Source organism: Paroedura picta, chromosome 12 (genome assembly GCF_049243985.1).
Source record: "Paroedura picta isolate Pp20150507F chromosome 12, Ppicta_v3.0, whole genome shotgun sequence".
Lineage (NCBI taxonomy): Eukaryota > Metazoa > Chordata > Lepidosauria > Squamata > Gekkonidae > Paroedura > Paroedura picta.
In genome coordinates this window covers 12421284-12447100 of record NC_135380.1, presented here as the reverse complement: position 1 = coordinate 12447100, position 25817 = coordinate 12421284, and the positions used below count along the sequence as shown (strand labels likewise).

At 52.8% G+C, this 25817-nt stretch overlaps 1 protein-coding gene across 9 annotated transcripts in view; it reads right to left on the bottom strand.

Moving 5' to 3' along the window:
- The window catches only part of ROBO3 (roundabout guidance receptor 3), a 267565-nt gene extending 242195 nt beyond the window's left edge, over positions 1 to 25370 (bottom strand). For 4 of the 9 annotated variants that reach the window (XM_077305039.1, XM_077305048.1, XM_077305050.1 and 1 more), the window contains exon 1: positions 25100 to 25369. In XM_077305039.1, the coding sequence (XP_077161154.1) occupies positions 25100 to 25271 (172 nt within the window). In that variant the 5' untranslated portion in view covers positions 25272 to 25369. Of the gene's footprint in view, positions 1 to 25099 lie in introns of all 9 variants that reach the window. The other 5 variants (XM_077305044.1, XM_077305043.1, XM_077305045.1 and 2 more) reach the window with 2 other exon arrangements.
- Between the last annotated feature and the right edge of the window lie 447 nt (positions 25371 to 25817).

Sequence of the window (25817 nt, the reverse complement as noted above, 5' to 3'; positions counted from 1 at the left end):
GACTTGATCCCCCTCCCCTCCTCCACATGAAGTCTGCTGGGTGACCTTGGGCTAGTCACAGTTCTCTCAGAACTCCCTCAGCCCCACCTACTTCATGAAGGGCCTGTTGTAGGGAAAAGGAAGGGAAGGAGATTGCAAGCTACTTTGAGACTCCTTCTGGCAGAGAAAAGCGGGGTATACAACTCTTCCTTTTTCACATAAAACAATGTGAAATTCATGTTCCTTCAAAATGTAGCTTTTAATCCAAATGATATGAGAGAAATGGGTTGGTCTTACGACCAGCCATATATGCTTGTTCACAAGATGCACGTAAGTCGCACGGACGCCATGCACTTGGGGTGAGTTTGCACATTCATGCTTGCCTCTTGATGTCGGTGAGATCAAATGTCGATCGGCACGTGCGCGCGAGCCATCTGTCAGAAATGGCGACCTGTCAAAAGCCAAGCAGGGATTTCGGCAGCCTAAGAACTGCACAAATTGCTCAGGCAGGGGAGGCAGGCCAATTACAGCAGCATCAAGGCAGACGGGAAGGTCTGGCCTCCACAGGTCTCCTGATCCCAGCCGGACTCAAATGAGGAGGGCACCCTTTGGCCATCTGTAATGATTGCGCTGTGGAGCGAAAGAAGGCAGCCCAGCTCTCTCTCGACTCCTGAAGCCTTCAGAAGAGGCATTCCCCCCCCTGTAATATGTTTCAAAATACCCCTATGAGATAAAGAGGGCTGAGGTGTTAGCCCTTCCAAATATAAAACTATATGAACAGGTGGCAGATCTGGTCTAGGCCGCGGATTGGATCAAAAACCCAAATCCAAATAAATTAATAAAAAAGAGACATTGCCCCTCATGAAGGGCAAGGGTGAGGGAAGCCCGCAGCCCAGGGTGAAGATACTTGGCAGAGCTTTGCAATAGCAAGGGCCAGGTAGAGATTGTTCCGTGTCAGGACCTGGGACAGCGTTCCATGTGGGGAGGAGGCAGGACCCCTGGCAAAGTTAGGGCCGGTTATCAAGCAGCAAGGCAGACCCACCCGTGCCACTGTACAATTCAAGAGCTGCAGAACGCTCGGCAATCTTGCAAGAGAGATTTGGACGCAGCTTTGAAATCACACCTCTCCCCTCCTCCCCCATGGGGAAGCAACCTATTTGCAACACCCTCAGCAGTCTCAAAGGCCAACATGGCTACCTTGCTCTGTTCTGGTCCGAATCACTAAGCCACAGCACATGGGGTTCACCCGCTTTTGAGGCTGTGCTCCCCTTGGCCGCGACCACCATTCTCACAAACAGACCGACGGAGCAGCCTTTCATCCGAATGGACTGGAAGGAGATTTGTCCTGAAACCGACGGAACATCATGTTTGGGCTGATGGGAGAGAGAATAATATTGCAGCCGAGATGGCCTGTGAACCTTGATATCTTGAGTCGCGTGGTATACGAGGGAGGGGGGGGGTTGTAATTACTTCCCATCTTCCCCTGCCACCTTTCTTATCTGCCTGCAGACTTTGGGCCGGCCGGCTCCTCTGTAAAGCGACATGCTGCTACGTGTAGGATAATGCCGACCGTATCTGCAGTCTCCCAGGTTGTGATGGCAGGTTTGCATTGATATGCGAGCCGTGCGTGTGGTGTTTCCAGTGAGACCGTTGCTGCTTTTGCAGTTCGCTTAGGATAGTCTGGAGGTTGCTTTCTTGCCCCTTCCTGTTCCAGCAGCCTTCGTGGAGCCATGCAGCCCACTGAACATTTGAGGCAACGCCAGACTCTCTGCGTCTGCGTCTGGCCAAGCCAGCATCCCCTCTCCCAAAGGGAAATGACACATTAACCCCACGACTGGAAATTACTTGGGGTTCCTTTGTTGTCTCCGCGAGGAGATAAAAGGTTTCTCCTCTGGCTCGCCAGGGTCTCACCCACCCCATGTGCTGCTTTATCACCAGAAGGGGAGCCAGGCACGATAGGAAGGATGAATGAGCCCTGCCATGGGGAATCTGCACGGCTCTGCCCTGATTAGGCAAGTCTCTGCAGAAGGAGCTGCAATTATCTGTTTCCAGGATAGGATGAAAGCCAAGAAACTGGAGTCTGAAGATGCTTGGGAGACCAGGGGCTTCATTCTCTGCAGGGACCGCCCTGCGTCTTGCCCTTGTCCGATGAGCAATGCTCTCAGGATACTCCCACACGGGACTCCTGGGAATTGTGCAGAGATGCATCTTTTGCTGCGGAGGTGCAGGGCATGCAGAAGGTGCGCGGCAAGTTCCAATGGACAACCTGCAGCTAAGGTTTGGCTACCAAAGTCACAGAGAAGGAGCAAGGTTGGAGAGAGAGGAAGCGGAGTGACTCCAGTTTCCCAGGCAACACGCAGAATACGAATGTGTTTATCTCCCGGGATACATGAGCTCAGACTGGGAATCCAGTTTGCGGCTGTCACTGGTTCCTTGGTTCTCTGCTGGGCAGAGTGGAGAACTTCAGGCATGACAAGCCAGTCCTGGGAATCAGGTGATACCCCTGCTATTGCTCCCTAGAAAGCTTCCTGAACGGCTGATGTTCCTCCCCAAGAGAAAATTGGTTGAGAAATATATGGAGGACAGGATCATCTACCCTGCCTGGCAACAGTTCCCCAAAATAGCCCAAGACCCTTTAAAAATAAAACAGAAAATAATGGGGAACTCCTACGCACAAATCCTTAGCTCTGTCATGAAATTATAGACTATGTCCTAGTGCAGTGGTCCCCAGCCCCCGGTCTGGAGACCGGTACCAGGCCATGGCTCCTCCTTATCCTCTTCCTCGGCTGCTGCCTCAGGGGCTGCCCTGCCACTCTGCCGCTGGCTCACCTTTGGTGCTCTCCAGTGGCCACCATGGCTGGGGCTCCCCCTCAGTGTGGCACTGCGCAGCTGCTGCTGGCAGCGCCCCCCAGTGGGCAGCAGGAAGTCAGGGATGCCAGCAGGAAAGCAAGTGGAGCAGGGGCTCAGGCGGCGACGTCCCTTGGCAAAAGACTACCCCCCCCCGGGCCTCAATAAAATTGTCAAGCGTTGACCGGTCCCCAGTGATAAATAGGTTGGGGATCACTGTCCTAGTGCATTTGTGTCCAAGGAATGCCGGGCAGCAGATTCCTGCCTGTCTAGCCCAGTTATGCACCAAAACACTAACTCAAGGATGACAGACGGAAATAGTGTGGTGTAGTGGTTAAGAGTGGCAGCTTCTAATCTGGAGAGCTGGGTTTGCTTCCCCGCTCCTCCACATGCATCCAACTAGGTGACCGTGGGCTAGTTACAGTCCTGATAGAGCTGTTCTTACAGAGCAGTCCTCTCAGGGCACTCTCAAACAACCCTCGCAGGGTTGTGGGAAGAGGAAGGGAAGGTGATTATAAGCTGCTTTGAGCCTGCTTTGAGCCTTTTTTGGGTAGTGAAAAGCAGGGTATAAAAAAAAACAACTCCTTTTCTTCTAGCTGCTCAGCTTTTAAAAAAACCTGATTATTGTCAAACTGTGTTTTAAAGGAATGAAATCTATCCTGTCTCATTATGCTCCATTCCAAAAGGAATCATCCCCCCCCCCCAAGCCACGTGCAAAATCAACCCTCTTGGGATGGCAGGCCCAGTCAGATAAATGGACAATCTTATTTTATAGTCCCCCCCCCCCCGATGCCACGCTTCTGGCAAATTGAAAGTACTGGGCGTAGGATGGGTTTGATGACTCCAGTGAGTGGGATGCGATCTCCCCAGGAGTCTTTGCAACACAAAACCTGGCAGCTGACACTCCAACAGAGCACGGTGGAGTTTTGCCCTCGGCAACTGCTTATTTTTAACCGAAAGCAGCATTCGACAGTATCGGTTTAATTTGGTGACGCATCAAGAAGATTTCTGCCACATGGCATCTCCAAAAGGGTGCGTGTGCCATTCCTTCAGAATAGGTGCCAATAGCCACACCCCCTATCTTGGCTACCCCCAATGAGAGGTGGCCTGGAGCAAGGGCCCCCCATTGTGGCACCTGCGGGCTCCTTTGTGGCTGCTAAGTATTTTGAGAAAGTGGGTGGGGCCAGTTGTGATTTTTGAGGAGCAGGGGTTTGATTGGCCATTGGAGAGCTGTTTTTTTTAAATGTTGCTTTGGCAACAATGCAACCGCAGCTCTGCATGACCAAGAGGGGGAAAGAAGCGGCAGCTTTTCACACACTCGGAGACAGCCTCCCCTCCAGATTGCAACAAATTATGGAGCTTCCACCTACTTATGGAGCTTCCACCTGCTTATGGAGCTTCCACCTGCTTATGGAGCTTCCACCTACTTATGGAGCTTCCACCTGCTTATGGAGCTTCCACCTGCTTATGGAGCTTCCACCTGCTTATGGAGCTTCCAACTAACTTGAGAGGTTCCAGGCAGAAACATGGGAGGAGGGCCAGACTAGCAGAGAACAAGCCATCTGGAGACAGAAAGAGGACACAATGTGATATGGGCATTGCTTTTAAATGTTGGGAAATCAAGCAGGCATGTGGTGCCCAAAGAACGGACTAGGGCTGTGCGCTCTGGCACACTTCAGCTGCTTCGGCAAGCACCAAAGCCCAAGATGCCTCAGGCTTCTGTGCTTGCCGAAGCAGCCAAAGAGCACCGGAGGACGCAACCCTAGAACGGAACCCTCCTTCTGAACATCCTACGATTTAGTGGCTCTTCTCTTTCTACCACACTAGAGAGGGCCGCCATAGTGTAGTGGTTATCAGACTCTAATCTGGAGAACCACGTTTGATTCCCTGCTCCTCCATCTCCCATGAGGCTTCCTCGGTGACCTTGGGCCAGTCGCGGTTCTCTCAGAACTCCCCCAGCCCCAGCTGCCTCACAGGGTGCCTGCTGTGATGTCAGGAGATGGAAAGCTACTCTGAGACTCCTAAAAAGGCAGAGAAAAGTAGGATATAAGACCCAACTCCTTCTTCTTCTGCCACCCTGAGTCATCCCTGGCTTCAGAAAACACGGGTCCAGGCAGAAGCAGCCACTCCTCCTGTGTTTTCCTGCCTCTCCGCTTTCACCGCGAACTGCTCCAGTCATCCGTCACCCATGGCCTTTCCAAGGAGGCCCCCACCCATGCCCTCTTCCTGGGCTTCTTCTCCTGCACCTTTCCGGTCAGCCTTTGAGGATAAATGGACGTTGCCAGGACTTAGCAGGCAGGTAGCCGTCTGCAGGGGAAGAGATACCGGCCTGCCTTTGCATACCGGCCCTTCATCTGCATGTCTTCCATCTTGATTAATTTCTCCCATGTGCGTCCCCTTGGGTGGGAGGCAGAAATGACAGTGATAAATAGCAGGCTCTGACCTTCGGGCCGGCCTGTCGATAATTACAGTCTTTGATCCCCGATGGCAAGGCCCCTCGAGTGGCGCAGCGCATGGGGTCTTTCCAGGCCTCCCCATCCCGGGAGATAACCAGATGTTTCTTCAAGCGGGACCCACATCTGCAGGTCATCGTCTGCCACACGTAGGCATGAGGCAGCAGGTTTTTAATTATAGATACCGCCCGACCCACCTCTTCCCCTAGCATTTGTAGGGTGTTCTTTGGTGGGGGAGGGGCACGTGCTCACCCATGCTTCCTTAGTCTCACAGCGGAGGGCGGGAGGAGAGAGCCCGGCCTTTGGTCCTCTTCACGAGCAAACCCGCACGTGGATTGTACCACTCCAGACTAAAAGGGAGAAGCTCATGTGATTAACTGTGCCTTCTATTTATTTATTAGATTTTTCTTTTAGTTGCTGTACACCCAAAGGGTCTCGTGGCAACTTACGGCATTGAAGCCAATATGGTAAAACAACATGAAAATGAATGACAAATATAAAATAGTAATGTAAATTCTTGAATTATGTGGCAATCGCTGTACCACTGGTAAAACAGTCCCAACATGTGGTTACCTTCCAAATGCCAACCTAAACAACTCAGCCTGGCCTGCATGTGGACACTAAGCAAGTCCTGCAGGGCGCAGGGGTCATCCAAGAGTGCGTTCATCAGAGACAGGGGCCACAGCCGAGAAGACCATTCCCCTGGTGAAGCTAACTGAGCTATCCTGGTGAGAGGCACCTGCAGGAACCCAAAGACAAAGACCAAAGGGAATGCAGGGGGTTGTAAAGGGAGAGGTGGTCCTAGAGGTACGAGTTCCCGGACCATTCATGGCTTTAAAGGGTAACATCAATACCTTAGATTGAGTCCATAGTTTAACGGGTAGCCAGAGCAGCTACTGCAGAATCCGAGTAATATGAGCTGTCCATGAAGTTCCAGTCAGCCACTTGGTAGCTGCATCCTGTACCGCCTGCTATTTCTGAAGCAGGTTCAAGGGTGGCCCTGCATAGAGGGAATTGCAGTAGTCCAGTCCAGAGGTGACCATTGGTGAGGTCTCACCCAGATAAATAAGGAGCCAGCTGGCAGGCCTGGCAAAGGTGAAAGAATACTGACTAAGCCGCCATGTTTCCAGAGCCAGCTTGGTGTAGTGGTCAGGAGTGCACATTTCTAATCTGGCAAACCAGGTTTGATTCCTCGCTCCTCCCACACATGTAGCCAGTTGGGTGACCTTGGGCTCCCCACAGCACTGAGAAAGCTGCTCTGACCAAGCAGTAAGATCAAGGCTCACCTACCTCACAGGGTGTGTGTTGTGGGGAGAGGAAAGGGAAGGTGATTGGAAGCCTTGTTGAGACTCCTTCGGGTAGAGAAAAGCAGCATATAAGAACCAACTCTTCTTCTTTTTCAGTAATATCAGGGCTCTCTCAGGCTCACCTACCTCACAGGGTGTCTGTTGTGGGGAGAGGAAAGGGAAGGCAAATGTAAGCCTCTTTGAGACCCCTTCTGGGAGAGAAAAGCAGCATTTAAGAAACAACACTTCTTCAGTAATATCAGGGCTCTCTCAGCCTCACCTCCCTCATAGGGGAGAGGAAAGGGAAGGCGATTGTAAGCTACTCTGAGGCTCCTTCAGGTAGAGAAAAGCGGCATATAAGAACCAACTCTTCTTCTCCTCCCCCTCCTCCTCCAATGATAGCACAGAATCTGACCACCCCACACTGCTCTTTACAGAGTCTAAAACAGTCAACAGGGCACCACTGAGTCCTGGTAGTAGGGATGGACACACACCGGAAGAATGAGCTTCCTGTCGGTTCTTGGTTCGTGGCTCCGCAAACCCTGTTGTTACATGGATTTCGCAGAAAGCCGGGGAAATTACTGCTTCAGACTGCCTTGTTCAGTCTCTTTAAACATCTGGGAGTTGGCAACCCTTGTTCGACCCCTCCAGAACTCTCCGCACACCCTGGGTTTTTAGACCAGACTCATTAGGACCGAAAGAAGAGGGGAATTCATTAAAGCGGAAAGACACAGGCGGTGGCAAAGGACGGGTAGCCCGGTCAGGAGAGCTGATGGCAGAGGCAGCCCATTGTATTCCCAGAGCCCCCAACCACAGATAATCACAATCCCGGCTAATAGATATCAAGAGCGGCCCATTCACACCGGCTTAATGGCCGGTTCAAAAAACAATTATCACCTTTGAAATCAGATGTTCAGTGGTGTGTGGCCCTTTTACGGATATTGAATCCACCGAAAAAAAGCCTCACCAGCAGCAAGGCAGAAGGGCTTCGGTGAACAGCCAGGGATCCCAGCCGCATACCAGCTTCAGTCTGCAAGTCTTTCTTTCTGATCTCTCTTTCTCTTTTTGTAAACGGACAACAAAGCCTCCTCGAAAGTTCAGCCAAACACATGCAGATCGCCTGGAGATGTATTCAGACTCGGGAGTGTTTGAAATGTGATTTGGTTTCTTATTAAATAGTGCAATGATTATCCCTTTGTTGGATATTAAGGAGTGGTAAAGCCTTAATATCCCTAAAGTTAGCAGAGGGCAGAGTGCGTGTGGAGTGAAAACAACAAAGAAACACACGTTCACAAATGTGGTGCTTAACTAATATAACTACTGTTTAATAAAGAACTTAATACTACCTACTTAGAGGTCAAGATAAGGTCCCTATTCTATTCTAAATAGCTGGATGGAGAGAGATGCCTGAGGCACCTCCCTGCCATCATGTTGCTTGCAGGAGAGATGGAGGAGAAAGAGGATGGGGACTGTGGAAACAGGAAATTACCCTCTAGGGACAGATCAGTGAGATCAGAGTTGAGAGTGGTCAGTGTCCTATCTATCTCACTAACTCTATGGCAAGAGAGTCCTGTTTACACCCCCACAAGTCAGGAGTCATCGCACAGAGAGCTGTTTTCCAACACCCGTGACATGTAAAACAACAACGACATGCAACCCACTCCTCCTCCACATGCAGCCAGCTGGGTCAGTCACAGTTCTCTAAGAGCTCTCTCAGCCTCACTACTTCACTGGGGAGAGGTAGGGAAGGTGATTGTGAGCCCCTTTGAGACCCCTTTGGGTAGTAGTAGAAGAGTTGGTTCATATATATTGCTTTTCTCTACCCGAAGGAGTCTCAAAAACAACTTACAGTCTCCTTCCCTTTCCTCTCCCCACAACAGACACCCTGTGAGGTGGGTGAGGCTGAGAGAGCCCTGATATCACTGCTCCGTCAGAACAGCTTTCTCAGTGACGTGGTGAGCCCAAGGTCACCCAGGTGGTTGCATGTGGAGGAGGAGTGGGGAATCAAACCCGGCTTGCCAGACAGCAACTGGGTTGGTCTTCAAGGTGCCGCTGGACTAAGACTTGGTTCTGCTACTTCAGACCACCTGAATCCATCGTATTGCTGGTTTTTCTCTTTTACTGGCCCTCAGGTGTCTTCTCAAAATTTGTTTCTTTTAATTGGCATTTAGGAGTTTTGATTTCATCCGTTTTGGGAGGCACCTGGAGAGCAGTCTCATGAGGAGGCACAGAAATTATTTCAGCGACTTAACTGGTCGGTGTAGGGTTGCAACACACCCATCCATTAAGAATAAGCAGGGCTCTCCTACCCCTGCAGAAAGGATCCTAGCGCTGGCTGAGAAAATGTAACAGCATGAGGCAACAGCACCCTCTGGTGGGCGCTAAACTCATGTCACTCTCTTATCCTCCTAGTCCAGGGGTAGTCAAACTGCGGCCCTCCAGATGTCCATGGACTACAACTCCCAGAAGCCCCTGCCAGCAAATGCTGGCAGGGGCTTCTGGGAATTGTAGTCCATGGACATCTGGAGGGCCGCAGGCATTAACTATTCATTCGGAGGACCATCCCCCTGCCCCAAAACCACTGCAGAACTTTAAAAGCTAACTAAATTCACAGTGCGACCCTAAACACCCCTTTAAGCCCATGGCCTTTGGTGGATTGGTAAAGGTATGATCCTGCTTACGATTGCATTGAACCATGGCATGACTTTTTGTAGAAAGCAGACCTACAGTATTCAATGCATAAAATGTTGTTCTTCATTAGGATTAGACCGTAATCCTTATGGCCGCAATCATTGGGGTTATAGAGCACCTGAAAGGGACAGGAGATGTATTTCAGTGGGACAGACACCCCTCAATTTAACCACACAGGAGGAAGGAGTGGTATAAATGAAATCAATAAAACCACAAGAAACCACCACCCTCCCTTCCCAAAATGCATCCACACGTTCTCATTCATTCTCATTCAGACAAAGGTCATACCAGGGTTCCTTCAGCTAGATAAGGGTGACTTTTTGATCCTGAACAGGAGGGTTCTGTAGGTACCCCACGCCTTACAACACCCTCTCCAGCAGCCTGAATAGGCCTTAGGCTATTGCACAGGATTGCCATCAGAAGAAGAGTTGGTTCTTATATTCTGCTTTTCTCTAACCGAAGGAGTCTCAAAGTGGCTTACAGTCACCTTCCCTTTCCTCTCCCCACAACAGACACCCTGTGGGGTGGGTGAGGCTGAGAGAGCCCTGATATTCCTGCTCTGTCAGAACAGCTTTATCAGTGCTGTGGCGAGCCCAAGGTCACCCAGCTGGCTGCATGTGGGGGAGTGCAGAATCAAACCAACTGGAAATGATTTAAAACAGGGGTAGTCAACCTGTGGTCCTCCAGATGTTCATGGACTACAATTCTCATGAGCCCCTGCCAGCAAACGCTGGCAGGGGCTCATGGGAATTGTAGTCCATGGACATCTGGAGGACCACAGGTTGACTACCCCTGATTTAAAACACACCCCTAGCTGGAGCTTGTCAGAGTTTGGAAGAGAATACATCTTGAAGTAAATAGCTTTGAGTTTTATCTCTGTGATGACATCTCTCAACCTTACCATAACTTATGACTATCCTGCTGCAGTCTCTTATGAGTTTGTTTGCCTAACTCAGCCTGAACGACTGCAACCATAAACTTTGAATGGCAGACTCTCTCTGAACGTTCCTGGCCTGGAAAACCACCAGAGAGTGTGCTGTTCGATGGTTGCCGTTTCATGGCACTCAATCATAACAATAATTATAACGATATCTGCTCTTCCTCTTAAAATATTAGCCCTTTGTCTGGAAGCATGACACCCCCTTCTCAAGGGTTTTCAGCGATGTTCGGTCTTTTAAAGAAGGAAACGTTATTCTTTTCTTTGCTGTGTGTGCACCTTGCTCCCTGCTCCCCTCAGCAAGAACATCCCCCCGCCCAGAATCCATGACCACTCCAGAATCCTTTTAAGCATCTACTAACTTTGTGTTAGCCCATCCTTTCTCAAATATTTTATCATTGAAAACCCCTTAAAATATTCTCCAGGCTTCAAGAAACCCCAGAAGTGGTCCAGTTGTACAGAATATGGTTTGGAAGCACAGCTGTGTACATGTCCACCCTTCTCACCCCCTCCAGGACCATCACTGGCCATTGTGTGCGTGTGTGGGGGGGCAGCTGGGCAGGCTCTCCAACTGAGAAAACCTGGGCTAGAGATACCATCTGGAGTTCCTTGCAGGAAGGGAGAACAAGTCGCAACACGAGGAAACCGCTGTCTTTAGAAACACTTTCCCTCATGGCCACAAGGCGGCAGTAGAGAATCCCAAGAAAACCAGCCGGACTTGGTCGCTCCGACTCGCCATCAGACGTCCCGCAGCGAGAGGGCCGCCCTGCAAGGCAGACAGACGTGATGCGGTTCCTGCCAAAGAACAAGAGACGCTCGCAGCTCCGGACTCCGAGGGCATCTACACGCGATCTCTCCGTCGCGCGACGAACACGTGTCATCGCCTCCGAGGGGTTCAGGAGTTCTTTCCTGCCCAGCGCTTCGGCTGCAGCGGTTCCCAACTCCGGGAGGGATGCAGTTTCCCTCCTCGCGCCTGTGCTGAGCGGCAATGAGCCACTGCGGGAAGAGAACCCGGGACGTGGCTGGCGATGCTTCCCTTCCCACGGCTGCCCAAAGTTGCATCCCGGACAGGCAGCGCCCGTAAAGCGGGGATCTGGAAGCACCCGGGCCGAAGCGACACCCGGCCGCAGGGAGGGCGCGAATCAGAAGGGACAAGACGGAAAAACCGCAAAGGCGGCATCTTCGTCTGCAGCGACGCCTGCTCTTGTGTGCCAAGCATGCCTGCCCGCCCCGCAACGCGACTCTTTCGGTCCCCGCTTGCGGAACAAGCCGGCTTCTTGGCGCCCTGCGAGCACATGGCAGCAATTTCCCCGAGGAGCCACTAGATGGCAGCGCAGGGTAACCTCTGGGCAAAGCGCTGCTTCGCGCCGCGTGGATTTTAGAACGCCGAAAGAGAGAGAGAGAGACAGCCTTGCGCTTAGCCAAGGGGACGGAGCGGTCGCCTTTTGCAAAGTTCTCGGCAATGAAATTTATGATGCTCAGATGAAGCCCGGCAAGAATGAAGTTTGCTCCCTACGCAGCAAACCACCCCAGCTGCAGACATTTAAGGCCAACCGAGGTCACCTCCCTTCCAAAAACCAGATGCCGGGGTGGCCAAACGGTGGCTCTCCAGAGGTCCATGGACTACAATTCCCATGAGCCCCTGCCTGCTGGCAGGGGCTCATGGGAATTGTAGTCCATGGACCTCTGGAGAGCCACCGTTTGGCCACCCCTCTACTGGCTACCAAACCTGACACAGAGGTGACAACACAGTCTCAAGCTGAAAAGTTACTCCAGAGTCAAGGAAGAGGGGACAACTAGTTTGCCATTCTCACCCCCTGCAAAAAAAGAGATAACATTCCATTTATCCCTAAAAAGCAGCAGGGAATGCCCTTTTCTCAATTTCATCATTGCAGTCTTGCCCTTGCAATAGACCCCTTGCTGTCTGTCCCCAATTTCGATCAGGCTGCTACCAGAATTGTCCCTGGCTCATCTCCTTATATCCCCCGCATGCTGTACTGGCTTCCAAACTCCTCACTTCAAGACCCTCCATGGCTTCACCCTAATTTAGAAGGAGGGTTGGGTTTTATACCCCACTTTTCACTATCAGAAGGTCTCACAAAACGGCTGACAACCTCCTTCCCTCCCTCTCCCCACAACAGCCACCCTGTGAGGTAGGTGGGGCTGAGAGAGCTCTGACAGGACCGTGACTAGCCCAAGGTCACCTGGCCGGCTGCATGGGGAGGAGCAGGGAATCAAATCTGGCTCTCTAGATTAGAAGCCATGGCTCTTAACCTATACCATGGTGGCTCGCTTTAACATGCATTGATTTGCACCGATTTATTTCCACTGTCTTGCTCTACCGCGCTTCCACCACAAGAGGGCGCGTTTACATAAGCCTTGAAGAGCGACGAGTCGGCTTTCTAACCTGGTCTGAGCTCTTGGGAGGAAAATGTTTATTTAATGTCACCCTCGTGGTATCTTCTCATTTTCATGCAAATCTCCCAAGGGCCACCCCTGGAGATCAGCCTCCATCCTTCCGAACCTGCACAAGAAATTGCCTCTCTCCAGGAATCGTGGGTTGCCAACAGGCCTGGAGGAAAATGGATGGAATGTTATTTACCAGGTGGTGTAATTTATCTCCATGAGCTCCAGCTGCTTGTTTTCATGCAGGAAGCCTCTAGTCCAGGGGTAGTCAAACTGCGGCCCTCCAGATGTCCATGGACTACAATTCCCAGGAGCCCCTGCCAGCAAATGCTGGCAGGGGCTCCTGGGAATTGTAGTCCACGGACATCTGGAGGGCCGCAGTTTGACTACCCCTGCTCTAGTCAAAGGACAGGATTCTTCCTCCCCCTCCAGCCAGCTGCAACCTCCCTGGGAGTCCTAGGCATCTTTTGACTAAGCTTTGCTAGGCCTTGAAGATTTGCAATTTCTGTGAAGGCCAAAATAAATGCCTGGTGCCCCGAGGAGTGCTGGAACCCTAAGCCAGGAGTGTGGGGCAAGCAGCTCCTTCCCCTGCAGAGGGGAAGGAAAGCTTGTGGTGAACTCAGTTTTTTTCAATAAATCAAGCACAGAAAAGCCAATGACAGATGCCTACTGGTTCAGGCATCTCCCAGATGCACATGCCTGGCGGGGGCGCTGTGGCTCAGAAGCCTCTCCCCGGTTCAGGGGACATGTGCAATTGGAAGATCTCAGGTAGCAAAGCCCGGCCTGCCTTAGGACCCAGACAGGTCGACCGATGGGCTGATGCAGTGCAGTGGATGGCGTTTGTCCCGGCCATGGGAGAGGACTGGGGAAAGCAGGCGAGCTCCCATGAACCTGGCCCTCACCCTTGCTTCATCACAGTCGGTACTGTCCGGCAGTGAGGCGCTCTCCAGAATCTTAGAGAGCCAGTGTGGCATAGCGGTTAAGAGTGGAAGTCTCTAATCTGGAACAATGGGTCAATTCTCCCCTCCTCTGCATGAAATTTGCTGGGTGACCTTGGGCCAGTCACAGTTCTCTCAGAGCTCTCTCATTCCCATCTACCTCACAGGTTGGCTGTTGTAGGGAGAGGAAGGGAAGGCGATCTTAAGATACTTGGAGACTCTTTGGGTACAAAAGCTACAAAAACCTCCCCCTCTTTTTCTTCAGTACAGGTCTTTTGCAGCACCTCCTGTCTGGTCTTTTTCCTGGTGATTCCAGGGATTGAACCTCTTCCTGCCCAGCAGCCGATCTGCCCCTGAGCCAGCATCCCTCCCTTGAGCATGGCCAGCCATTCAGGGGCTACCTTCCACCTGTCGCACCCTCCTGCATTTCCCAGCCATGCTTGGCTTCCCCAGAGTTCCTCTGCCTTGTGGGTCAGCAAGAGACAGTCTGCTGTCAGCTGGAGCTGATTGGCAGCTGAGGCCAAAGGCTGCAGGAGGCACCAAGAATCCCCAAACAGACCGGGGAAAAGAGCTCCACAATTCTATTGTGCTGGTCCAGAGTGCAGTCTTGTAACCAAAGAGGGAAGGAGATCCAGCAGAAGCAGCAGGCTCAGAGGCGGACAAAGTGTGGCTCTCCAGATGACCATGGACTACAATTCCCATGAGCCCCTGCCAGCTCTCTGTTGGGATGGCAGAGACCAGGGAGGCCCCACGACATTGGAGAATGGTTCCTTCTACTATAGTGAGAAGATTTTAAATCAGATTTGCGATTTGTTACTTATTACCAAGGCCCAATCTGGCCTTGTAGCAAAACACCTGGGAGTGGCACCCAAGTGGGTTTTGGCAAACGACCTCAAGATGATCCAGCCTTCCTTGATGTTTAACGGAGGAGCTCCCCTTGAGGGCCTGGCCAGGTTCTCCAAAGGCCCTTGGTGTCCACCCAAGTCACTGTGCAGGCGTTGCAGTGAATGCTCTTCCGCAGCCAAATGTACCATTCGTGACTCTCCTGAGTTAAGCCGCAAATTTCCTCGCCTCGCTGGCATCTGACTTAAGCAGCTGCTGAACAGATGTGCCACTGGGCGTTAGCTGGGGGTGGATCTGAGATCCTTTTGTTTTGCTTTCACATCTGGACAGCCAGTGACATGCTCTCCCAAGGCCCTGAATTATTACGGGTCGGTTACCTGGCTCCTGTGCCTGGAAGAATGCTGCTGGATGCCAAATGGTAAAACTTTTGTTCCCAAAAGCATTTTCAAAATAACTGGTTGACTACTTTGCTAATTCCGCCAAACGGCATGCAGATGGGAACGGTTTGGAGGAAGGAAGACTGTCGTTGGGCTGTCAGGGAATGCTATTGGAGGAGCAGATGGGAGCAGACCCCACCGAAGAGGCTCAAGATATTCAGGAGCAGACTGAACTGCCAAAGGGAAAACGGGTGCCCCGCTGCAACCGGTGTGCAGGATGTGAAGGAGACCGGCAGGGGCTCAGGCATCCCTGACAGTGCTACTGGCAAGGAGACCCTCCGCTTCAACTAGCAGCTGTGGGACTCATCCGCCCTCTCTGTGGCGCTCGAAGGCCATGCCAGGCAACATTCAGACAGAGCCAAGAATGGGAGGGGTGCCTGCAGACAATGCCAAGGCAGGGTGCCGGGAAGGGGGTGGCAAGCCACTCTGCCATGCCGCAGGAGGGCAAACTGGTCCTGGGGCACAGTGGAAAGCCTCTTGGCAGCCCCCTGCCCCAACGGTGCAGGCACCAACTAGCCAACCGTGGGTGATGCATTGAGTCCCCACAGCTGCCTCTCCCTGTGGCCGGGGGCCTGGCCCTGGAGTCTGGGGCACTGCCAGCAGCCATGCCGGGGCGGCAGAGGGAGCTGCCTCTCTCTTCTCGGGGGCGCCAGTCGCTCTGAGCTCCACTGCCTCCTCGCCATGGGGACTCCCCTCCCGTGAGCAAGACTGGCAGCTCAACTCCGTTCCGGCTACAGAGATAAAGCAGCTAATTAATAACGCCCTCTGTGCACCCAGTGTGGGGGAACACATGGCTGGGGGGGGGGGCTGGGGGAAGCGGCATGCACTGAGCTGCAGCCTCCAGCCATACCAGATGGGGGCAGGCTGGATCAGTCCATCCCCCCTCCCTTTTGGGTCGGACCTTAAAAGAGCCCTGAATTAAGGGACTCGCTCTGCCAGGCCAACACGGAGGAGGGGGGGGGGGTCACACGCCCACATCTGGAGTCTGATTTGCTTCGGACTCTGACTCATCATGGATCCAGCCCTTTCTTCCCACATGGAGTCCGTGTCCAGGCCGGATTTGGTGTTGGAACACGGCTCCGCCCTCCAAGGCACTTTTCGGAAAACGCTTTTCAACAGCTGTGATCCAAACATGAAGCAGCGATCGGCTTCTGTGTCACCTACCTTGTCTACGAAGAAGAAGGAGAAGAAGGGCTGGTTTTTTTTGTACCCTGCTTTTTACTCCCCGAAGGAGTCTCACAGAGGCTTTGCTATCGCCTACCCTTCCTCTCCCCGCAACAGACACCTGGTGAGGCCGGTGAGGCTGAGAGAGCTCTGAGAGAACCGTAACTGGCCCAAGGTCACCCAGCTGGCTGCACGTGGAGGACTGGGGAATCAAACCCGGGTCTCCAGACTAGAAGCAGCCACTCTTTCACCTTGGCACCACGCTGGCTATCAGCATGTATGAACAGCACATATGATGCTGCCCTATAGCTCTGATCCATCTGGCTCGAGCTGAGTCCTGCCAGAAACCGACGCTGAGAAGCCCTTAAAAGTTATTGCCATTGCATACCGTGTAGCTATAAATACACATTTTTATAGATAAAAGTTCAAATCATGGTTTACTTTCTCAAAAGAAATTTGCACTTGAAAAATAAAAATCCATAAACACCTTGAAATAGGATATACTCATACAAGCACCGTGGAACAAAACACGAGACCTTACTGCAGGGGTAGTCAGACTGCGGCCCTCCAGATGTCCATGGACTACAATTCCCATGAGCCCCTGCCAGCATTCGCTGGCAGGGGCTCATGGGAATTGTAGTCCCTGGACATCTGGAGGGCCGCAGTTTGACTACCCCTGCCTTACTGTTTTGCAACAACGCACTCCAGCCCAAGCAACACGGTCATGGGTGCCGGCTACATCTGGTGACGGGAACGTCGAGTGAGCCCAGCCGGCCAATGGAGCAGGGGAGTCCCTCCTTCCTCAACTGCTTATTGGCTGGAGAGAGTGAAGGACATATGACATGACACTTCCCACTCCTATCAAAACAAGCCTGCTTGTTCTTCGTTGTCCGAAAAGTTAAATGCTGGCCTCAAGGTCTCTGGCTCTAGCCTGCTTCCCTTATAATTACAGATAGTCCTCAGACTCCACAAAATACTGGATGTTTCATGCTTGCCATCAAGTGATAGCTGCTTTATGGCGAGATTATAGGGGTTTCGCAGCAGGAAACGTTCAGGGGTAGTTTGCCATGGCCTGCCTCTGTGTCACCACCCTGGACTTCCACAGAGGCCTCCCATCCAAATTCTAACCAGGGCTAACCCTGCTTAGCAGCCAAGATCAGACAAGATCAGGCTAGCCTGGGCTAGGTCACGGCAAGTACTTAAACCTGTTTCTGTCCTACTCTGAATGAGGCTCTCTTCTTGGCTGCCTTGATCCTAGATTATTTATTTGTTTGTTTGTTTGTCATATTTTTAGCCCACCCTTCCCCAAAAGTCTAAAGGCGGGTGACCACATCAAAATCCACACCACTTAAAATGTTACCAAAAATGTAAATATAAAATCTCAACAGCTTTCTCAGTGCCGTGGTGAGCCCAAGGTCTCCCAGCTGGCTGCATGTGGAGGAGTGGGGAATCAAACTGGGCTTGCCAGGTTAGAAGTCCGCACTCCTAACCACTCCACCAAGCTGGCTCTCAGGAAGGAAAGTGCAGCCCTGCTGGATCTAGAATTCACCTGCGTGGCATTCGGGCGGGACTAGCCCAGGCTTGCTTGACCTTCTTACATCTCAGGTCCTAATCAGGGCTGGCCCTGGTAGGTATTTGGATGAGGGGCCAGCAAGGAAGTCTGGGGTCACTGAGCAGAGGCAGGAAACAGCAAAGCATCTCTGCCAAGTGCCTGGCCATGAAAACCCTACAGGGTCACCATAAGTTGGCCGTGACTTGATAGAACTTTGCCCCCCCCCACACACAGACAACCCCCCTTTTCTCCCCCCCCCCCAGCCTCAGTGGCCTTTCTCTCCCTTCCCCACAGACCAGGGGGGCTCCCAACCGGCTGCCTGCCCTGATTGCCAAATCGCCCTGATAAATGGCTTATGCTAATGCAGAGCAGAGGGAAAGTGCCAGTGTTAATAAAGCCACCGCATCTCCCTGTGCGAGCAGCAGGCCTGCTGTTTATGCAGCCAACGCTCCATGCATAAAGATTTCTCCCCCCTCCAGCCCTCCGGAGCCAGTGCGGAGGCTCCATGCGCGGAATAGAAGCAGCTCATTAGGAGGAGGCAGGCGGGTCCAGCGAGCATTTGCGCTCCCCCCCCCCCACCGTCCTGATTGCCAGTGCCCCTTTTATTGACTGGCGCAACCCGTCAGCTTGCGCAGCTGGCTTCTGCCACACCTCGGAGGAGCCTCTGGTGACAGCACTGCAGCACCTGCAAACTCTGCAGGGCTATTTCGCAGCACAAGAGTCAGCAACCTTTGCTCTTCCTTCTTCCTCGGGACTGCAGGGGTGGCCAAACTGGGGCTCTCTCCAGATGTCCACGGACTACAATTACCATGAGCCCCTGACAGCATGGTGCAGCTAGGGGCTCGTGGTAACTGTAGTCCATGGGCATTTGAAGAACCCCTGTTTGGCCTCCCTTTTCTGGAAATTAGAAAAAGGCAGCCATGGGGATAGAGACAAGAGGGCCACAAATCAAATTGGATGGCTGCAGGGTAGAGGAGAGTTGTATCTGACTGGCAGCGCTGCAGTGGTTTAAACAGATCCACAGCAAACTTTGGGCAGGGTTTGTGAGGTTCTCCCTCAAAGAGCAATTTCCTGAAGGGGTTGAGGGGAACTACTGGCCCTGGCTGGATACACAAAGTTGAAACAATCTTGTGTCGCATGCTAACTAAATCCTCTTGGAGATGCCAGGGATTGAACCTGTGACTTTCTGAATTCCAGGCAGAAGCCTTACCACTGAACCATCATGGATCACTTTCTCCAGGGCAACCAGCACCAAAGTTCAGTTCTCTTTCCATCCTGTGCTTCCCCAAGGGCTTGGAGAGGCTGACAAACCGAGACCAAGAACCCCAAATGAACTACATTACTTGTAGCCTGGTAATGAAATGCCAGCAGAAGAAGGAACTTAGATGGTTCTCCCAGGAAGTATATTGATTCAGGCTTTGAGGGAAGGGAGAATTCCAGAATTTGTAAGGCTTAATTTCAAATTTGACATGTGGATGGTGTGGCTGTTTTAAATCAGCCTTCATGGTTGTGAAGGTACCAAGGTGGCTTTAGCCGAGATTTAAGGGGAGGGGGACATGCTCAATGGCAGAGCATTTTCTTGGCATGAAGAAGGTCCCCGGTTCGATCCTAAGCATCACCCAGAGATTAAAGGACATCACATTTTAAAGGATCAAGTCATAAGTGATGTGAAAGACATCTGCCAGAGATCCTGGATGGAAGCTGCCAGTCAGACCTTGATGGACCAGGAGTCCAGTTCAGTATAAGAAGAAATGCCAGGGCTGTGTACCTGGTTTTTACTAAACAAAGGAGTCTCAAAGCTGGAATTTGCAGGGAGGAATACTCTTCAGGGGACATAGGAAAAGAGGTAGGCCCCCAGGTAAGCCAGGCCCAGATCGCGGAGAGCCTTGAAGGTATGTTGTTGTAGTTGTCAGCCATTCAGTCGTGTCCAGCTCTTAGTGATCCCAGGGCACAGCTGCTGCCATGATCCCCGATCCTGCACCACCTACCACAGCCGTGCAATGTTCTGGCTGGTGTCCATTCTGATCGTATCTAAACACCGTGTTCTTTGTCAGCCTGGTTTCCTTTTTTCACTGACCGATCCTAGCATAACTGCTCTCTCCATTGAGTAAGATCACGGGTTATGGCCAAAGTAAGTGAGCCGGAGTTTTGTGATTTTGCCTACCAGGGATAGATCAGGCTTTATGTGCTGTCGTATGTCCTTGTTTGTGGCTTTTGCTCTCCATGGAACCCGCAGAAGCCTTCTCCAAGACCAGAGTTCAAATGAATCAATTCTTCTTTTGTCCGATTTTTCCAAAGTACCAGTACCTTAAACCTGATCCAGAATTCAATCGGAAGCCAGTGCAGCCACCAAAGCCCAGGTCCAGGCCGTATATGGGCCCTCCAAAGTATCTCTGTGGGGACCTGGGCTGCTGCATTCTGAACCAACTGCAGTTTCCAGATGAGGGATAAGGGAAGGCCCATGAAGAGCAAGTGACAGAAGGACAGTCCAGAGGTGACGATTGCATGGATCTCCGTGGCTAGCTGTTCCGAGGCCAGGGGGGACTTCATTTGCTCCATCCACTGTAATCCTCCATCTACTTCCATCTACTGTAATCCTCTCCAAAGGGGCAAACAGTATGGGGTCATTTCAGGTCAGCATAGCAGGGCCGGGCAGAGCCATAAGCCCCTTCTTTCCACGTGCCACACTTTGGATCCAAATCACAGTAGCCTGTGCCTAGCTATCCAATTCCTTGCAGATGTCAGGGGAGGAATTCAGAACATCTGGAGGAAAAAGAGATATTCTACCGCTGAGTCTCTGCCACATTAGGAACCTGTCAGGCAGCATGCCGCAGGGGATGAAGAGGTTGCCGGTCCCTGATATAGACACTCCATGACGTGTCTTTGAAGCAGCATCACAGGTTGTGGCCTGTCCCAGAATGGCTGCAAGCGAAGCTACAGGAGAGAAATCCACCTTGCAAGCCGGCTGAAAATGGGACATTTGACAGCTGTAACATGAGGGTGGGATACTGCAGAACTGCTGAGGCCTGACCTAACAAAGAGGCAGAGGAATTACCCAGAAGAAGATTCACTGTCACACTTTTAAAAGCTATTGTCTTATTTAATACTTTGAATATATGCTGCTATGAGTTGTGCTGCTCTTTTATACTTGTCACGGATCTACACTTCTTATGTTGTTCCCATGTCCTGTATGCTTTTAATGCTGTTTTATTATGCTCCCATGCTGGTTTTATGCTCTCTCGCACCCACACCATGTTTTGCCCATTTTCCTGTCATTCTAAAAGGAAGGAAGGCAACAACTGTGGCCTGAAATTCTGGAGGGCTGAGGGGAGCAACCAGCATGCTTAAGGACAGGGGTAGTCAAACTGCAGCCCTCCAGGTGTCCATGGACGACAATTCCCATGAACCACAACCAGCATTCGCTGGCAGGGGTTCATGGGAATTGTAGTCCATGGACATCTGGAGGGCTGCAGTTTGACAACCCCGCTTTAGGATCACCTGGCCCTAGCCCACCCCCTAGCCACATCACCACACTGGGGGGTTGGAATGATAGAAAATGTGGCTGATTAAAAAAAAGAAAATAAATAACAGGCCATTAAGATAATTTGTGACTGTAACTGCTCTCTTCCCCCCCCCCGACCCCCACCGACTCATCAAGAGAGGCCGAAGCATTCTACGATTTTGGACATTATGTTGGAAAGAGAATGGTTCCGCCAGGACCATTTTTAGCGACTGCAGAGTGCAGCCAGAAGAGGGGGACAGTGAGACATTAGACCAGGGGGAGTCAAACTGCGGCCCTCCAGCTGTCCATGGACTACAATTCCCAGAAGCCCTTGCCAGCAAATGCTGGCAGGGGCTTCTGGGAATTGTAGTCCATGGACAGCTGGAGGGCCGCAGTTTGACTACCCCTGCATTAGACGAGCTGGGCTGCACCTGGACACTTGGGGCTTCTCACCAGCATAAAGCACCACCCCATAAAGACTTGTTGATCTAAGAGGGGAGGCAATTCATAAGACCCAAATGGGTGCCCATTAAAGCCGGTTAATTGAAAGCCACTGATGAGGCACACTGCAGGTTGGAGTGACCACAGGGATAGCAACAGCCCAAGAGTCACAAAAGCAGCTTATTTGTGTTTCAGGGGAAGAAATGGAAGGAGAACCACCCAAGATCGACTCACTTTAGCCAAATACAATTTAATGGACTTGATTTACATACTGGGAGGGGGGAATCAATTCAACCAGGCTGAGCTACGCAGGGATTATACCAGCAGTCCCTTCTGACTCACAAGATTTGCGATTCTGTGCACTTCTCCTCATTTGCATTAATAGCAGATTCTAATTAATAATGCTAACAAAGAGTCCCTCCTGTTTATGACAGTGAGCCCGAACAAGGCCAAGGTGAGATCCCCGTGGCGCACCGACCAAATATGCGGTTTTCAGCTTCATTTGTGCAACTTTCAAAGGGGCAAATTTGGAACATCTGATCAAGGTGATTTTCCTCCACTTTTTATCTAGCTGTTACTCTATTACCTTGCTGTTTTTGCTTCTGCATTCTTGCACACACCTGGGCTGAACAATATCAAGGCAAACAGGCTGGCTTTGCTTTTCAGAGGAGCTGTGCCTTTAAGAGCTGCATGGCTGGCTGGTGGGAAGGATGCAGCTGCTGTTTCCCTCCAGAATGCATGTGCAGTGAAGGAAGGGCTGCACCAGTTGCATTCTTGCCTACCAGCTTTAAAAAAGAAGTAATGTCTGTGCTGCGTGAATGGCTGCTTTCCTGACTGATGTGACGTCTGTGTTTCATGCAAGATCATGAAGCTGCTTCTCGAATTTTCCAGCCCTCCAAACTTGCTTTGTGGATATTATCTGGCTTCTAGTTTGTTTCTGGACCCAATTCGAAAGGCTGGTTTTGACCTAGAAAGATTGAAATGGTCTGGGCCCAGGGTACCTGAAGGACAGGTCCACCTACTAGCCATGGGGGGTGAGGAGGAATCTTAAAGGCCTCCATGCCTCATGCATAGCTCTGCTGGGGGCACCTGGCTGGCCACTGTGTAGAGCAGGAGATTGGACTCTTTGGGCCATTTTGCTGAGCCCCTGATTGGATCACTTGGATATTGCTGTTCAACAACTGACTCAAGCGGTATACCACATACTAGGCATCCACAATAGCTGCTTGTGCTACAGGGACATGGCCAGGCTGTGCCTCTCTTACCTTTCCTCGCAATTGTGTGATACATCTCAGGGCTGCTGATCAGACAATGGCTGCCAGAAAAACGTTCACACCACCCCTTCGGTGGACGAGCAAGTTCAGCTGTGCAGCAAGAGCTTGGCGGCCCAATGACGGTCTCCTTAAAGGTCTGTCATGGTTCTGAACTCCCTTCAGATAGGACCAATCACTCCCAAGAGCCAATCCAACCCAGGGACAGCTGCGGTTAATATTTCCAGCATCTTAGTCTGGCACAATAAAGCTAAGCCCAAAGGTGACCAGGTGTGTGGAGAGAGCCACTGCAAGGGAGGGGGGCATGGGTGCCTGCCCTGGATGTCCAAGCATCTAGTTATGGGCCCAGGTAAATGCTGATGGAATGGGGAGGGGGATTCAGGAGTTGAAGCACAGCCCATCTGAGGAAATGATAAATTGTTCCTGATGATGTATGCTTGGAAACAGCTGATGGTGGAAAAACTGTATCTATCCAGACTGTAGAGTGCAGGTGAGAGCTCCCATTTTTAATGGTCTTTCATTCATTCATTCCACTTCTCTGCTCCCCACTTAGATAGCAAGACGCCCTTCAGATGGCTCCAGTCTCAGCCATTTCCCTGATAGGTTTCTTTGTGCATCGATCACAGGAGGAGGGACTCTGCTCAAAGGACTGCAGCCCGGACACAAGTTTGCTGCTGTTTGCAAGAACGAAGCCGGAATGGCCCAGTGGAGCCCAGCCCTGCTCAATGCCATTTCCCCAGCAACAGAGCAAAAACGACAGTTGCCGCAAACAAGGGGCACTGGACACTTTTGCACATGCTGGAAGCCGGAGATTAGGAAGCGCGCTTCTTTCAAAAGTGCGCCTGGGAGAATCACCGGAGTGTGACGCTGTACAAATCGAAATCGTTTCTGCAGAAAGTGCGCGCTTTCACCCAAGACGAAGGAAAAGCTCCTTGCGTATTCCCAACACAAAGGGAGAACGTTTACAGTGCAATCCTAAACAGAGTCACACCTTGCTAAAACCACCGGCTTAAGTTTTAGAAGGACCGCACTACTGGAAACCGGATTTGGGAAGCCACTTACCTGGCTACAAAAGACGTTCCCCTAGGAATAAGCTACGCAGACCTCTTTCTGAGGTAGGCGGCCAAGTCAAGACCTTGCATATCTTTGCCATAAGTCACAGTCTGTATAAAAGCGCTATTATTTCATTGGTGCATTCCAGAATGGACACAGCAAAGCATGAGGGGGGTGGGGAATCAGGTACCGCACATGTGATTTGCTAGCCGTGTCCAGGAGAGGGCGCTGGTGGGCCGATGTAACCTTTCAGGAGCGCACAGTTAACATCCCCCCACGGACAGCTGCGCCGGGCTGCAGAAGGGGGGGAAACTTATCCGCCAGCCGCCCCTTTGCAGAAGGAGTCACCCCTTTGCCTGCAATGAGCAGCGTCCCCATTCCAAAGCGGCCAACGGCGCTCCTCTGGCCTCTGAAGGCGGGCCAGAGAACTGCGGGGGCTCCGCAGTGCGGGACCCCTCGACCGGGACTTGCTGGGCAAGGAGCAGAGTTCTCAGGAAAGGGAGGGGGCGCTCTCCCAAAAACCCCTTCCCGGTCTCAGACGGGTTGATGCGCTATTCCCCGGTGAGACAGGAAAGGGACTCTGCACGTGCTCAGAGGCAGCGCGCTGTGTCGCGTGTTCCAGCGCTGAGCTCCGGCATCCAAAAGGTTGGGGGCGGGGGGGGGAGAGACATGGCGTTGCAGCCCGTTCCTCGCGAGGAAGTTTGCTCGCCCGCAAGACCCACGGATCGGAACGCGGTTTGCTGCCCCCTTGGGATAATTCCTGCAGGACTTCACTGGCGAGTCCAGGCGCCGGAGATCGGGCTCCTCACGTGCTTCTAGTGACTCCTGACACGCAAGGCCACCTCACACACACGAGGGCAGAAGGGTTTATTTGGGGGGGGGGCTAGGGAAAGAAGCCTGCGACCCCCCACGAGCTCTGGCAGGGCAGATCCCCCCCCCACCCCCCCCCCCCGGCAAGGAGCAGATCCCACCGGGGACTTCTGGAGTGAAGCGTCCACCCGCACACGCATTCCCGAGACGCGGGCACGTCTGAAGAGGCAGCTGGCACACGCCCACCCCTTCCCCCACTTTGGCCCCCCGCGGCTCAGCAGGGGGTCTCCCCGCCCCCCGCTCTTCAGGGACCCCCTGCCGGAAGCAGAACCCAGGCGCCCAGTCCTGCCCAGCAGGTCGCGCTCAACCACCCAGCCTCCGAGCATGTGCAGAGTGCCGTGGCGAAAGCGCCCGTCCGGGCTGGGGCTCCGGCCCCTCTCCCGGGCTTCCCTCCCTCGGTGGGGGTGCCAGGCAGCCGGGGGGTCTCACCGTTGAGGCTGGTCAGGTTGCCCAGGTCGAGGAGGCCGGGCCCGAGCGCGGCCAGGGCGGACGAGTTGAAGCCGAGCAGCAGCTCCGAGGAGTTGGCCAAGGCGTCGCCGGCCGCCAGCGAGTCGGCGAAGAGGTTCATCTGCAGCAGCGTCTTGAGCAGGTAGCGCAGCATCCTGGCCGCCCCGCCGCCGCCGCCTGTGCTGGCATCCGGAGCGCGAGCAAGAGGAGGAGGAGGCGCCGCGCGAGCCTCCAGCGCCCAGCGGCTGCAGCGCGGCTCTGCGCCCGGCGCCCGCCTCGCCTCCCCTCCTTCGCCGGGCTGGGCTGGGCTGGGCTGGCCGCTCCCCCGGGGACCGCGCTGGCGGAAAGCAGGTGCCGCCGCCCAGCAATGCCTAATGAGTCGCTTAATAAGCCTCCCTGGAGGGAAGGGGCGGGGGAGGCGCCCCTCTCCTCTCTCCCGCCCCCCCCCCCCGCGGCGGGCTCTTCCCCAGGATCTGCGGCCAGGACCCCCAGGCGGGGCTAGCTGGGCCTGGAGGGGTCCCAGCGGGAACAGACTGGTCCCCCGCACCCAGTGAGAAGGAAAGGTAGCCGGGGGGGAGGGAGGAGAGAGAGGGACAGGGGCGGCTGGTCTTGCCCCAGGCCAGTTTTCCTGGAGGGGTGCGTGTGTGTGTGTGAAGAATCCCTGCGGTCTTAATCGCCTCCCATTGCTGAAAGGGCCACC